This window comes from Manis pentadactyla, chromosome 18, assembly GCF_030020395.1.
Source record: "Manis pentadactyla isolate mManPen7 chromosome 18, mManPen7.hap1, whole genome shotgun sequence".
Classification (NCBI taxonomy): domain Eukaryota; kingdom Metazoa; phylum Chordata; class Mammalia; order Pholidota; family Manidae; genus Manis; species Manis pentadactyla.
This window is the reverse complement of record NC_080036.1, coordinates 28086135-28100161: the sequence shown is the minus strand read 5'-3', so window position 1 is coordinate 28100161 and position 14027 is coordinate 28086135. Positions and strand designations below refer to the sequence as shown.

Here is a 14027-nt window from a genome sequence, read left to right as displayed (position 1 = left end):
ATTTTTAGTTTTTTGAGGAACCTCCATACTGCTTTCCACAATGGTTGAACTAGTTTACATTCCCACCAGCAGCGTAGGAAGGTTCCCCTTCCTCCACATCCTTACCAGCATTTGTTGTTGTTTCTTTTGGATGTTGGCCATCCTAACTGGTGTGAAGTGATATCTCATTGTGGTTTTAATTTGCATTTCCCTGATGATTAGTGATGTGGAGCATCTTTTCATGTACCACCTGTTTGCCATCTAAATTTCTTCTTTAGAGAAGTATCTGTTAAGATGCTCTGCCCGTTTTTTAATCAGGTTATTTGCTTTTTTAGGTGTTGAGGTGTGTGAGCTCCTTATATATTTTGGATGTTAACCCCTAATTGGTTATGTCATTTATGAATATATTCTCCCATACTATAGGATGCCTTTTTGATCTACTGATGGTGTCCTTTGCTGTACAGAAGCTTTTTAGTTGGATGTAGTCCCACTTGTTTATTTTTGCTTTTGTTTCCCTTGCCTGAGGAGATGTGTTCAGGAAAAATGCTCATGTTTATATTCAAGAGAGTTTTGCTTATGTTTTCTTCTAAGAGTTTTATTTCATGACTTACATTCAGGTCTTTGATCCATTTCAACTTTACTTTTGTGTATGGGGTTAGACAATAATCCAGTTTCATTCTCTTACATGTAGCTGTCTAGTTTTGCCAGCACCAGGTGTTGACAAGGCTGTCCTTTCTCCATTGTATGTCCATAACTCCTTTATCATATATTAATTGGCCATATATGTGTGGGTTTATATCTGGGCTCTCTAGTCTGTTCCATTGATCTGTGGATCTGTTCTTGTGTCAGTACCAAATCATTTTGATTACTGTGGCTTTGTAGTAGAGCTTGAAGTTGGGGAGCATAATCCCCCCCCCCCCACTTTATTCTTCCTTCCAGAGATTGTTTTGGCTATTTGGGGCCTTTTGTGGTTCCATGTGAATTTTAGAACTGGACCTTTTCTTTTATCCTGGAACACAGTCATCTGTCTCTACAAATTATGCCTTTTGGGTAAACAGGTTCTGATAAAATATGCTGTGGGTATGCATCCTCTTGATTAACAAAGGTATTTTGGTTTCCACTCCCTGGAAGAGTGTGCTCTGTTGTCTCAGATCCACACCCAGGTCACCTGTCACGGGACACTTTTCTTCCAGGGGCAGTGGTGTTCCTCACTAAGCAGCATCTCTTTATTTTTGCAGTTAATAGATTTGGATTGTAAAAACAGATTAGAACTGTCAAACTAAATTAGCCCAGATGTTGTATCAGTCCACTCAGGAAAAACAGGAGTAATTCCCAAATCCAATCTGAGTGAATCCATGCGTATAACAAAGAAAAATTAGCAACCAATTCTTAGTTAAAAGAATCTCTTCTATAAAAACATACTCCATCATGGATTCCTTTCCTGATAGGCTAGCTGTTCTACATGATTCAATTTACACAAAAGAAAATCTGTTTTCATGTATTTCACAAATGCATCTCTTGCATTATATTATATATACATTGCTCCGTTATGTGATATAATGGTGATATAGAACCCATATGGTAGTCTAGCCTAGGATTTGGTCTTTGTCACCCCCAAAATTTGCCTGTTATGATGCCAACCTCAAAAATGTTAAGAATGTCCCCAAGCCTCCCTTAAGAGAGGACTTTGGATATATTGACCGTGGATTTATCCTGAATCTGTTCAGGTTTTCATTTGTGCCATTTGGGGGCATAATGAGTTGCATGGTTCCCATGTGTATCTAGATAGAATTCTCTTTCCTCATCCGGGGTCACAAACTCAAATGCTACTCTAGTAAGTTGATGAGGTGACCTGGTGTCAGCAGTGAAAGCACCAGAGCAGGTGTCTCACCACAGAGAGCACGAGAGCAGTCGCTCGCGATTTCAGCATACCGTTGCCCTGCGGGAGTGTGGGGCCACTGTGCAGAACAAATAGCCCTCAGCTTGTAGGAATCCAGTTTGTTTCTGTATACTATATCTGCTATTGCTGTATGCTATAGGTATCCAGTTCATTTTTATCTTAAATATACCTCTTGTACATTTCAGGTGTACTTTCTAATTTCTAGGATTTGATGCATGATCGCACAGTCCCTGATTCCCCACCTCCTGACTGTGGCAGCTTCGAATGTGTCATTCTGTCAGCTTTCGTCTTAACACACTAAATGCTATTTAATACTGTCCTCTAATTATGTGAAAACAGCTCCATGTACTGCATTACTTTATATACCTGACTCAAGGCACAGTCAGACACACCACTAAAATCGTGAGCTCAGTCTCTTCACCCGATGCTGGCGTCTGTCGTTGTTCTTGGGGTGAGTGGCGATTTCCTGGTCAAGGCCAACACTTGTTCCCTTCCCTTCCCAGCCGTCACTGCACCAGGCGGACAACGTGCGGGGCACCCGTCACCACGGGCTGGTGGAGAGGCCGTCCAGGACCCGCTTCCATCCCCTTCAGCGGAGGTCTGGGGACAAGCCAGGACGACAAATATCCTTTCTCACTGTCTGAGGAGAGTATGCATTTTGAAGTGTTTGGGAGGTTTGTAGGATTTATCTTCCCTGCAATTCTTTGGCCTCAAAATTTTCATTCTATCTGATGAAGGGAGGCAATAAAAATAAGTGAGTTGAAAACTAGAAACATCTTTGCAGCTAAAAATTGGAAAGATCATTGTATGAAAACATCGATAAAGCTCCGTGTAATGAAGTAGCCAAACTTAAACAGCATGTAAGTCAGCCCCGACTCAAGGCTGTCCGGGCATTTTCTTTAGAAACCAGCGAAGTCAGAATCGACCGTGACTTTGAAGCAGGATACAGAGATTAGTCTGTCCTGCTAAGACACATGCACAGATATGTGATTTATTTTTATTTCTCTTGCCCCGCTGACCTGCTGTTAGAAATTAACGGAAGAAATTTCATGTGATTTGCTATTTATGGAGTTTCAAACTCAATGAATGACAACTGAAACGTAAAGTTGGTATTTAGGAAAATTCTTACACAGTGATGTGCCCTCAGCAAGCCCAGTGCTGTGGTGGGAAGCAGGAAAAGGGGCGGTGAATTCATCTGACAATTTCATAACATACCTGGGGCTGGAGGCAGGTGTACTGCTCGGGATCTGGAGCGGAGCTGGCTCTTGTGGGCGAGGACAGGGTGAGCGTGCCAGAGGGCACTCTCACTTCACTCTCCTTGCACGCAGGGTGGGGGAAGGTGCAACGATGCGGGGTGAGCCTCACTAGAGCTGAATTCCTGGCAGTGACGGTGGAGCCGGCTTCAGGAAGTGGGGGAGGGCACTCGTGTTTGCTGAGCACCTACCCATGCCAGGCACTGTGCAGGGCCACTGGTATGTCATATAGTCCCCAGACTCACCAAGCAGTGTATTTTTTTCAGCCCCGTTTCCAATGAGGAAACTGAGTCTGAGTGACCTGCCCACGATTCCACTGCTGAGGTGCAGGGGCCCAAAGGCAGCCTGGGTCAAGCTGACTCGCCAGCCTGGCCCCCTCCCCCGCCTGTGTCTCTAGTTCCCAGGACCTCGTTTAAGGGAAACCCCCATAGGAGGAGTTGTAGGGGCAGAAGAAAGCAACGTTTTCCAAGCCATCGAGTTTCTTGCAGTTTTTCATCTGTTTGGAGGCAACGATGGTGACCCCAGGGAATATTTACTTCTCTCCTGTTTTCCACCCCCAAGGACACACATCTTGTCCACTGAGATACCTTGACTTCTAGTTTTGTGTATTATGTGGCCATTATCAGGGAAAGTAAAGGTGACAACTGATTTTGTGAGTTCCTTCCTGGAATGTGTCCTGACTTTCACACAGGATGCGAAGGGGAAAGGTCCGAGGTGCTCCTGGCCGATTCACGCCAGTGCAGGCAGCGGAGTGCGTCAGACCCTTGTCTACATTGCTTGGAATTTTCAAGCAAAAGGCTTTAAGTGTTTGTTACATCTTTTTCTAATTTCTCAATGCCCTCTCTCTCGTAGGCGTTCTTTCCAAATGTTGTAATGTGTATCTGATGCATTTATAGCTACCTCAGATCCTTTTACAGCAAGTGTAGTCTAAACAGGTACATATACTCACAGCCTTTTAACCAGAGAAATAAATAACTTAGAAGAGGAGGGGACTGAAGAAGAATGACAGAGAAGCATGTTCATTCACTCACAAACCATCTCAGTGTCTCATAGCATCACGCACCATTTTGAGCAGATACGGCAGCAAACATACCAAGGCCCCTGACCTCAGGTGGCTCGCGGTTCGGTGGGAGAGGCAGCCCAGGCTGTGTGCACTCATGGGGCAGCCTGTGCCCGTCATGGGGAGAAGGAGAGGGCATCCTGGGGAAAATTTGAGGCTTGGAGGATAAGTAACACGGAAGGGGATGGTACGTTCATGTGTCCAACAGATACTTCCAGAGCTCCTCTCTCTACAAGGCACTGTTCTAAGCACTGAGGGGCTCCGTGATGAATAGGACAGACTTGTCGCTTGTCTCTTTTTGAGTTTCCAGTCCTGTGGGAGATGTCAGGCAGCAAACGGAGAAAACGTGGTGAAGGAAAGTAACTTCAGATGGTCATCAGTAATGCAAAGAGGAAGTGAGCTGGAGAGGGAATGTTTCCGGCAGAGGGGAGGCCGGCGCAGAGTCCCGGAAGGGGAACGCGCTGTACCATAGGTTCTGGGCTCTGTCTCTTCAGGTGACATCACAGGGCCAAAGCTGATGGGTCACCTTGTGAGGGCGGCAGAGCAGATGGGCTCCTGAGGGGAGGAGGAGCAGAGGCCAGATCAGTACGCACGTAAATTCAAGGTGTTGGTCAGCACGAGGCTGGTTCACCCATCCTGACACATCTTTCTATATCCTTTTCTTAAGCACCTAACTGAGGTTCTGGGACTGGATGTCTGCTGGTTCAAAAACAGGTTCTGTGGTATAGGCCTGCCCATGAATGAACAGCGAGTCTCTTTTGAGGAGTCAAGGGTAATGAGCTTCTAGTAAAATAGAAAAGTGGGATGACTTTATGTCGAAGGTTAATATATTCAGGAGGACTTGGAGGAAGCCGGCTGTGATCTGTCCTTACATGGCCTGCATTCATTTGGTTCTGGAATAATTTGCTTAGAATGGTGGCCTTTCACCTCATCTGTTCCCCTTAATGAAGTTTTCTCGTTTCAAAATATTAGCACTGGTTTGAATCTTTGTTAGAACAAAAAGAACAAGTGCATTCAGAATTCTCTTCTGTTTCTTGGCTTGAATGTTAGTTGAGAAGGGGCGAGCTGGCCCGGACAAGGGCCCAGTCCTGTCACGCTGTGATCCCAAGTGAAGTGAACATTGTTGAGCAGATATCCAGGCCTCCTCCGGAGTGGTCAGCTGCGGCGAGCATTGCTCCACAGGGAGATTCCTTCTGCAGTGGGCGGGCGTAACCTCAGAGAGGGCCTGTGAGCAGCCTCCGTTCAGGCAAAGAGCAGGGCCTGGCCTGGCCTGGGCACCACTCAAAGCAGAGGAGAGGATCCCGGCCCCTGGCTGGGGCCTGGGCTTGGGAACTCGGACGGAAGGTCTTCCGCCTTCTGCTGCTGCTCATGTCCTCGGCGGCGCTTCTCACTCTGCAGCAAACACAGATGCCAAACGCCATCTTGCTGAATTTCTGAACTCTTAATGTAAATTTACAACCAATGTAATATTGTCTCTGACCTGTGACTAATTGAAAAGGAAGGGAATGCACTGAAGAATCATGAGAAATGCCCTTCTCTAAAAGAGGTATATTTTTAGAAAAGGAAAAAAACCAAATGATTAGAAAATGTCTGATTTATATTCCCACCAAGGTTTGAGAGTATATTGCATCCCGGAAGGTAGTTTGAACAGTCGTGAAGAGATGCCTTAGGACCCGCCCAAGTGAGGAACGGCTTCCCTCTTGGAAGAGGCCTTGCTTTGAATCTTTTCATCCAATGAGAAGAAAATTCTAGGACATTGGTTTATAGAACACTATTTCTTTGAAATGCATGGCTTACTGTGTTTGAGAAACATGGTGCTCTCTGTCCTCCCGTGGAGCGCCCAGTTTCCAGGAGGGCTCTGAGAAGCCCTGCCGTTAAGAAGCTTCTTATCATTAACCCAGGGCTCCTAAAATGTATTTGATCACAAAACCCAATTTTTATGTAACACCCGTTAGAGATTTCCATCCCAAAGGACTAGGAAATGCTGGTTTTTAGAGTTTGAAGGGGGATAATACTCAGACTTCAAAGTTCCATATGCCACTTCTTTGTCACTCGTGTGCTAAGGGAAGCAGTGTGTCGCATCTGTAAGAACCCTGAAAGGTCCCCTCCTGCCTCCCTTAACTGACTTCCAGGTACGTCCTAGCGGGACGTAGCTGGAGGGGGAAGGCCGAGAGGAAGGAGAGCGGTGGGGAGGACGTGGCTGAGAATCGGGAAGGAACCGGCCTGGGGCTGGTGTCACGTGCTCAGTCTGACGCTGAGCCCGTCCTGGTGGGTGGGTCCTCCTAGGTGGGCGCGGAGCCCACTCCCCCTGCCAGCTGCGTGGAAGGGTCACCAGCCTGCTCCGCATACTCTGGCCCTGGCGGAACAGCTTCAGAGGCCAGGGGAGAAAGTGGCCAGCCTCCAGGCCGTCTCCAGAAGGCGGTTCCTGAGCCCCGTACCCGCAGGTGCACTTAGCTTGCGGGGACAGGAAGCCGGAAGCACCGGCTGCCCAGAGCCACGAGACAGGCAGCGCCGGGTGGCTCAGTGGGACTTGCTCGCATCTGTGGCTTGGGGGCCCCGCCTGCGGGTAGAGGGGCCAACGGATGTCCTCCCTTATCAGCAAGTGCTCCTCCCCTTCCTGTGGGAAGGGTGAGTAAGAGCTTCCACTGGGACAGCCCTGGGCTGCGCCAGCAGGAGGCCCCTGTGGATGGACCCAGGCAGGAACACGAGGAGGGTTTTCCCGTACAAACCGCAGGGACCTGGGGCCAGGGCAGCCGGGGATGAGGGAGGTGGCGATGGGAGCGCCTGGCGGATGGCACCCTCCGTGCACACAGTGGACTGATGATGCGGAGCGGGCAGAGGGGACGACGAGGGGGTCGGGTGGAATTTGAAGTACTTCTGGTGGAGAAGCCAGGTAGGCAGCTGGAGGCAGGGACTTCGCGTCCACCAGGACTGTTGGGGGCTGGAGGTCTGGCTCTGTGAGCTCCTGGGCTGTGGGTGATGGTTGGAGCTCAGAGGCCTGCGTGGGCTGATCGAGGTGAGGGTAGGGGGTCCTGGCTCTCGGACTTGCCCAGCGGCCTCTCCCAGGGGGTCTATGCCAGGAGCCTCCAGCACCCCCCTGCTGCTCCCACTCTACCTGCTACCCACAGATGCTGAGCCCGTCTCCCCATCCTGTCCCTCTGAGAGTGGGGTGAGCAGATGTGGGCTGAGGGTCTCTGGGGCCACAGAACTCAGGGACTATCAGGCCTGGACAGAGGAAGAGGACAAGCAAAGGGGCTGAGGAGGTGTGCGCTGGGGGGTGAATAAAAAGGTCTGTGAGCACGTGGGATATTTTTGAAATTGAAGTGTAGTTGATACACAACATTATATTGGTTTCAAGTATACAGCACAGTGGTTCACCAGTTACCCATATTGTTAAATTCTCACCCCCACTAGTGCAGTTACTATTTGTCAACATAGGAAGATGTTTCAGAACCATTGTCTGTATTCTCCATGCTGTACTACTCTCCCTGTGGCCAACTTGTATTATGATTGAGATTTTGGGGCCCCTTATCCCCCTCCCCCACCCCAGCCCTACCCCCATGGTGACCACCAGTCACTTCTCAGTGTCTCTGAGTCTACTGCTGTTTTGTTCATTTTATTTTGTTTTGTTTTTAGATTCCACAAATAAGTGAAATCATGTGGCATTTGTCTTTCTCTGCCTTATTTCACTAAGCATTATACCTTCTAGGTCCATCCATGCTGTCGCAAATGGCAGGATTTCTTTCTTTTTAATGGCTGACTGATATTCCACGGTGTATATGTACCCCATCTCCTTTACCCAGTCATCTACTGATGGGCACTTTGGCTGCTTCCGTATCTTGGCTAGTGTAAATAATGTGGCAATAGACATAGGGGTGCATAGGTATCTTTTCGTATCAGGGATTTTGTTTTCTTTGGGTAAATTCCTAAAAGTGGAGTTACTGGGTCGTATGGTATTTATAGTTTTAGTTCTTTGAGACTCCTCCCTTCTGCTTTCCACAGTGGCTGCACCGACTTACATTCCCGCCAGCCGTGCGGAGGGCTCCCTTTCCTCCACATCCTCGCCAACACTTGCTGTTTCTTGTCTTTTGGACAGTGGCCATTCTGACTGGTGCGAGGTGACATTTCCCTGTGGTTTTGATTTATTGTGGGGTTGTGTTCTGTACTCGGCATAACTAAGGCAGCAGCGGGCGAGGGGCTGGCCTGGCTAGTCGAAGCCCTGTGGCCTTGCTGCTCTTCTGTCTGTGTGCCGGCAGCTGGGCAGGAGCTCCAGAAATGCTTGCTTAACTCAGGTTTACAAATAAGGGTGTTTTGTTCTGTCTTTAGGTTGTTCTTTCGGAGAACAAACATATCCATATTGTGGAATAATTAAAGCCATCTGAGTGAAGTGTTCTGAAATCTTCAGAAGAACAAATAAATCTTGCCTAGGTTTTCCTTCTGTTGAGTTTCCCTATAAGCTAATAACATCAGTGGTGCTCCTGATGCCAACGGTCCTTGAGTCTTTAAATACCCACTAAGTGAGATGTGACAGAATCACAAGAGCTCAGAGGTCCCATCTTTTAACTCTTGATGCCTCAGCCTCGTCACATTACAGATTTCAGCCGGGCACAGGGCCCCACACTGGAGCCCTGGCTGCTCTGGACACTGAGCCCAGGAGGTGTGTGCTGTCATGCGCCATGCCGGTCAGGTGTCCACACGAAGTTCAGCGTCAGTATGGCCACCTTCTGGGGCAGGGGGACCACCACCTTGCCAGGGAGGGGTGAACCAGCCCAGGTCGGAAGTGAAGCGGGTCAGAACTCCCAGGCTGATCGTTAGAGGGACTGTGCCTGTCGGGAGCCACTGCACTCCAGCCCGGGCAACATAGTGAGACCCTCTTTAAAAAGCGGTTCAGGAGAGTACTGCACACTGCTGTTGTTATCACACATCAGAAAGGCTAAAATGCTCACGTACACCTTGACATTGAAACAACCAGTGTTTGATCATTGTGTTTCTGTTTCCCCACTGTGCTCTCGAATGTGTATGAGTGGTACTAGATAACTGGACTTCGTGGCTTCAAGGGTGGTAGTGTTGTTCTAAGAGACGGGGTGAACTTCTGCTTCTTGAAATTAAGCTCTTCATCACGCTACGGCAGAGGGAAAGACAGTTAACCCCAGGCTGTGGCACCTGGGGCCTCTCCCTCAGGCCTCTGCCCCTAAAACACCCACACGCCTCACCTGTCAGGGGCCTTCCTATTTCTTTATTGCTTTTTCTCTCCCATCTCCTACTGTGCTGTATTCTAATCTGTACTTCATATCACTAAGCCTAATAGTCAATGTTGAAGAAATGTCTCTCTTTTGAAAACATCTGTTTTATTATATTGACTTAGATTCAGATTAAGAAGTAAGAATAAGAAATAAGACATGACAAAACTAATACACAGAAAATGAAATGTGCCTGTAATGCTTCTCATAGCCAAGGAAATGTTTCACTCTAAATCATTCAGAAGTCGCGAGTGCCCACGTTTTCCTAATGCCAGGTTCTGCATTCACCTGGGATGCCCGTTCAGCCCTCACGACGGGGTTCCGTCCATCCAGGTGCCCAGTCTCCTGGGCCCAAGCAGGTGAAGGCTTCTTTTATATAGACCCATGGGAGATTTTTTAGCAGGAGAATTAAAATGATTTAAAATGTTTTAAGACGACTATTTTATGATGTACTTGATGAGGTCAACTGAAATGGCTGTGCTGTGCTCACGCGTGTAGTGTAGCATTGCGTTATTTTCTCCACGCATCTGGAACATGTTCAAGGCATGCTGGGCCCAGTGGAGAATGCAGCACTTCAAAAACAGAGCCCCTCACGACCTAAGGAAGTCAACATTTCCCCACAAACCTAATGCAGCTCTCTTTTAGTTATAACCAACGGGAACCCTCAACTTGGAAAAAAAAATTTATTGGCATACACCTCTGGAAACCCAAGGGGTAGATCCTGGGCTTGGTAGATAGCACTGAAACGCTGTCTGTGTGCCGCTCCCTCTGTGTGGACTTCCTGCCGCACACAGGCTCTCCCCAAAGAATGACCCGGGTCTACGTGGTTCTCAGCTCAGCACCTCAGCTGGGGCACGTTTTTTTCTGCTCAGAAGCACCCCCCTTGGTCCTGCTTGTGACCTGATCCCCTCCCTGAGCTGATCACTGTTCCCAGGGGATAAGGTGCGTGACCAGAAATGCTAGGCTTGGGTGCGTCCCGTGGGACGGGGAGGCTGGCACAGAATGACAGCCTTACCAGGTTTGGGGGAGCGGGGAAGGGGTGCAGTTCTTGAAAACAAAACATGCTGCATGAGCAAAAAAAAAAAAGAGAGAGAGAGAAACACCCCACGTGGGTCGTGCAAGGAGGGTGCTGGTTAGAAGAAAGAGCAGTGGACTTTCCAGAGGAAGCTGATAGGACCAAGCCGGAGGAAGAGCTATCTGTGTAAAGATAAGAACCAGAGGCTCTGCTGCCTACATCTTGCAGCTTCTAGTTTTGCCTCAGCTTTCCATTAATTTTATTTTTCCTTTATTAAAAATTCCACTTTGATGGTAGTGCTTTTGGAGCCCATTACTCCTCACAGCCCCTGGATGAGAGTTGGCCAAGGTAAGCAAGCTGTATTTTTTTTTTATTAAGGTATCATTGATATACGCTCTTACGAAGGTTTCACATGAAAAGCATTTTGGTTACCACAGTCACCCATATTATCAATCCCCCCCACACCCCAATGCAGTCACTGTCCATCAGTGTACTAAGATGCCACAGTCACTGCTTGTCTTCTCTGTGCTACACTGTGATCCCCGTGACCCCCCCACACCATGTGTACTAATCATGATACCCCTCAATCCCCTTCTCCCTCCCTCCCTCCCGACCCGCCCTCCCCTCCTCCTCCCCTTTGGTAACCGCCAGTCCCTTCTTGGAGTCTGTGAGTCTGCTGCTGTTTTGTTCCTTCAGTTTAAGCAAACTGTGTTTTAAAAGATATGACAGATATGTGTTATTTTCAGATGGTTTCCCTTTATTTTACCACCTTGCACGTTGTTTTAGAAATTTCTAACATAAAGCATGGATCCTTGTTTTCTCTGATAAAACTTAAGTCTTTCCATATGTAATCACAAACTTATTTGGAAGACTAAAATGAAAAGTTACTTAAATAAATCTAGACCTTCCTATTTAAAGCCAAATAGAAATGGAATTGGAATACAGTTACCGGTAGAATGCTCTGATTTGCTGTTCTTATATTTGAGACATGGAAGAATAAACACCTTTTCTTTAGAGTGTTTTAGTAAGCTCCTGAAAGGAACACATGCTTTAGCAAGCTCCTAACTGTAATTTGCACAGTGGATTTGATTTAGGGTATCTCTGAGTGTTTTTGTATATAGAGGTTATATACCAAAAAATTGAGTATTTTGTATATAGAGGGTGACGGAATATAAGATTAACTGAGAAACATCTGTCGTGTGTGTGGTGACACTTTCAGATCACCAAGTCAGATTTAGGAGGCATTTGAAATGTACATATCAAAAAGATGTAGCTCCCCGGGCTGAGGTAGGCTCTCCATCTGCTCTCTGGGTGAGTAGTGACCGAGCACGTGCTGTGGGCAGTGTCCCAGGGCCGGTGGAAGGTCGGTATGAAGATGGGCAACAGCCAGCACTTACCTCTGTTAGGTTTTCAGCCACCCTACAAGATTGTAGGGTAAATGCAGTAATTTACTTTAAGTCATAAAAAGACATCTCCAAACTGATATTTAAAAATTTTATATCCAAGAAAAAAATGCCTTCAGCTTTCCAGAGCACTAGGATTAGATTAATATTCCCATCAGCTGGGGAACTGGAACAGTTACCCCCTCCTCATGGCTGTGTGCGTGGGAATGCGGGTTTTGCATCCAGGATTGCCAGGGCACCCCCCACACACACCCGCGGGGTCTGTGATGAGGGGTCATTTCTCACACGTCTGGTGTAAGGCCTCATCCCCTAATCAGTCAGTTACAGATTTGAACTATTTCAAAAGGCTTTCCAAGGTGCTTGTTTTGCCCTTTAAAACAAAACACAACAAAACTCTCTGTACGCCCAGTAGCTAATGCCGTCCTCATGGATTTGTGGTGGTTTTTATCGGGGACTCAGGAATCACAGGAGTCGGAGAGGGGGTCTGACCACACCCTGACAGGGACCAGGCAGACCAGCAAAGCGTGGAGCACGTTGAAGTGGCTTCCTCAGGTTACCCAGCTAGGTGAGAAGAGACCAGCTCTCACACCCAGGCCTGAGGATGGCTCCTCTGCTCCCTGTGGATTGAACTTCTTTTCTTTCTATGTCATTCCGGTTTTTAAAGGCAGCACCCTCCTTGGAAAGAAGAAAAGCACCCGGGGTTCAGGCTAACATCTGCACTCAACAGGTACATGGGCTGTCTCCTGGTAGAAATACATTTTAAAGAAAACCAGTCAGTCTGCTTGTCCTGATAAGCTTTATATATTATCCAGTTGCCAGAGTATATTCCTATCCGTTGTGTTTATATGAAGTGTTGCAAACAACCCCACCATCTATTGAGTGTCCACACAGGGAAGTTAACACAGTGTGGGCACGAGGCGCGGGCGGGACCACAGGGCGGGCCTCTCACTGTGTGCCCGCGGGCAGCTTGTTTGACCCGCTCTGTCTCTCGTCTGGCCAGGGGAGGCAGGGACCTGCCAGGGTGGGCGTGAGGATTCGACGAGGCCCGAGGCCCAGGTGCTGAGTGCGGGGTAGCTGTTACCGTGGTCGCTCTGGGCCACACTCCAGGCTGAGTTTCCTTACCTACATCATTTCTTCAGTCCTGATAACATTCTACAGAAATGAATATTATTTTCATCCTAAAAGTTAAATGACTGGTCCAAAGCCACTTGCTAATATGTGATGGAACCGGGATTAAAAAAACAACCACCCTCTATGCAAAGTTCTGCACATGCACAGAGGGGACAAGAGTCACGGGAAGTCCCCGGGCCCGTCCTGCAGCCTCAGGCCTCAGCAGCATCCCGCCCCTGGATGTAGAACTCCACTTGGGTGGGTCTCTAACGGCATAGGCTGATAAGAACCTTTTAAAAAAAAGTATGACCTCAATGCCATTATTACACTTAACAGAACTCCTTAATATTATCTCATACCCAGTTTATATTCACATTTTCACAGTTGTCTCTCTGCATTTGATTAATACTCTCTCGAGTCTCCCCGAATCCATAAAGGAGCGGGAGTCTGAAGCCAGGGCTCTCTTGTCCCAGCACCCGCACCCTTCGTGTTGTCGCGGGGCTCGGACCTGGCTCTTCGCCCACGTGACACGGCACAGCCGCAGGCACTCAGCTTCATGGCCGTCACCTGGAACAGACCCCAGAGAGGCGTTTTAGGCTAATTTGAAGTCTCACAAGTTCTTTTTTGGCAGACAGTTTGACTCTTGGCTGAGATAAGTAAATAATCATCTCTTGGGGTCAAGGCTGTATATAAATTAGAGCTGTCTGGAAGAGTCTCAGAAATTATCTATAGACCAGAATTTCCCAGACTTTTTGTCTGACTCATTTATAATCTTAAAAACCACTGAGGCCCTTGAAGAGCTTTTATGTGGGTGTATCTGTTGATATTTGTCTATCGATGTTGGAAATTAAATTGAGAGGTTTATTTTAACCTTTCATTAATAATAAGATACCTGTTAATGCATTTTAAAATAACAAAATAGCAATAATAACCTCATTACATGTCAACATAAATGATATCGTTCTTTAAGAACAGTCAGTTTTTAAAACAAAAAATCACTGAGAAGAAGGACGCTGCTGTGCCTTTTAGAAATCTCTCGAGGACGGCGAGATTCTCTGCTTGTGCTT

At 47.5% G+C, this 14027-nt stretch overlaps 1 protein-coding gene across 6 annotated transcripts in view; it reads left to right on the top strand.

The window, feature by feature from the left end:
- The window catches only part of CRTC3 (CREB regulated transcription coactivator 3), an 89220-nt gene that overhangs the window by 49245 nt on the left and 25948 nt on the right, over positions 1-14027 (top strand). For 4 of the 6 annotated variants that reach the window (XM_036932068.2, XM_036932067.2, XM_057494823.1 and 1 more), the window contains 3 exons: positions 2383-2502; positions 10734-10795; positions 12515-12577. The exons of the other annotated variants lie outside the window; for them this stretch is intronic. In XM_036932068.2, coding sequence (XP_036787963.2) covers positions 2383-2502; positions 10734-10795; positions 12515-12577 — 245 coding nt within the window. The remainder of the gene's footprint in view (positions 1-2382; positions 2503-10733; positions 10796-12514; positions 12578-14027) is intronic. 6 annotated transcript variants of the gene reach the window in all.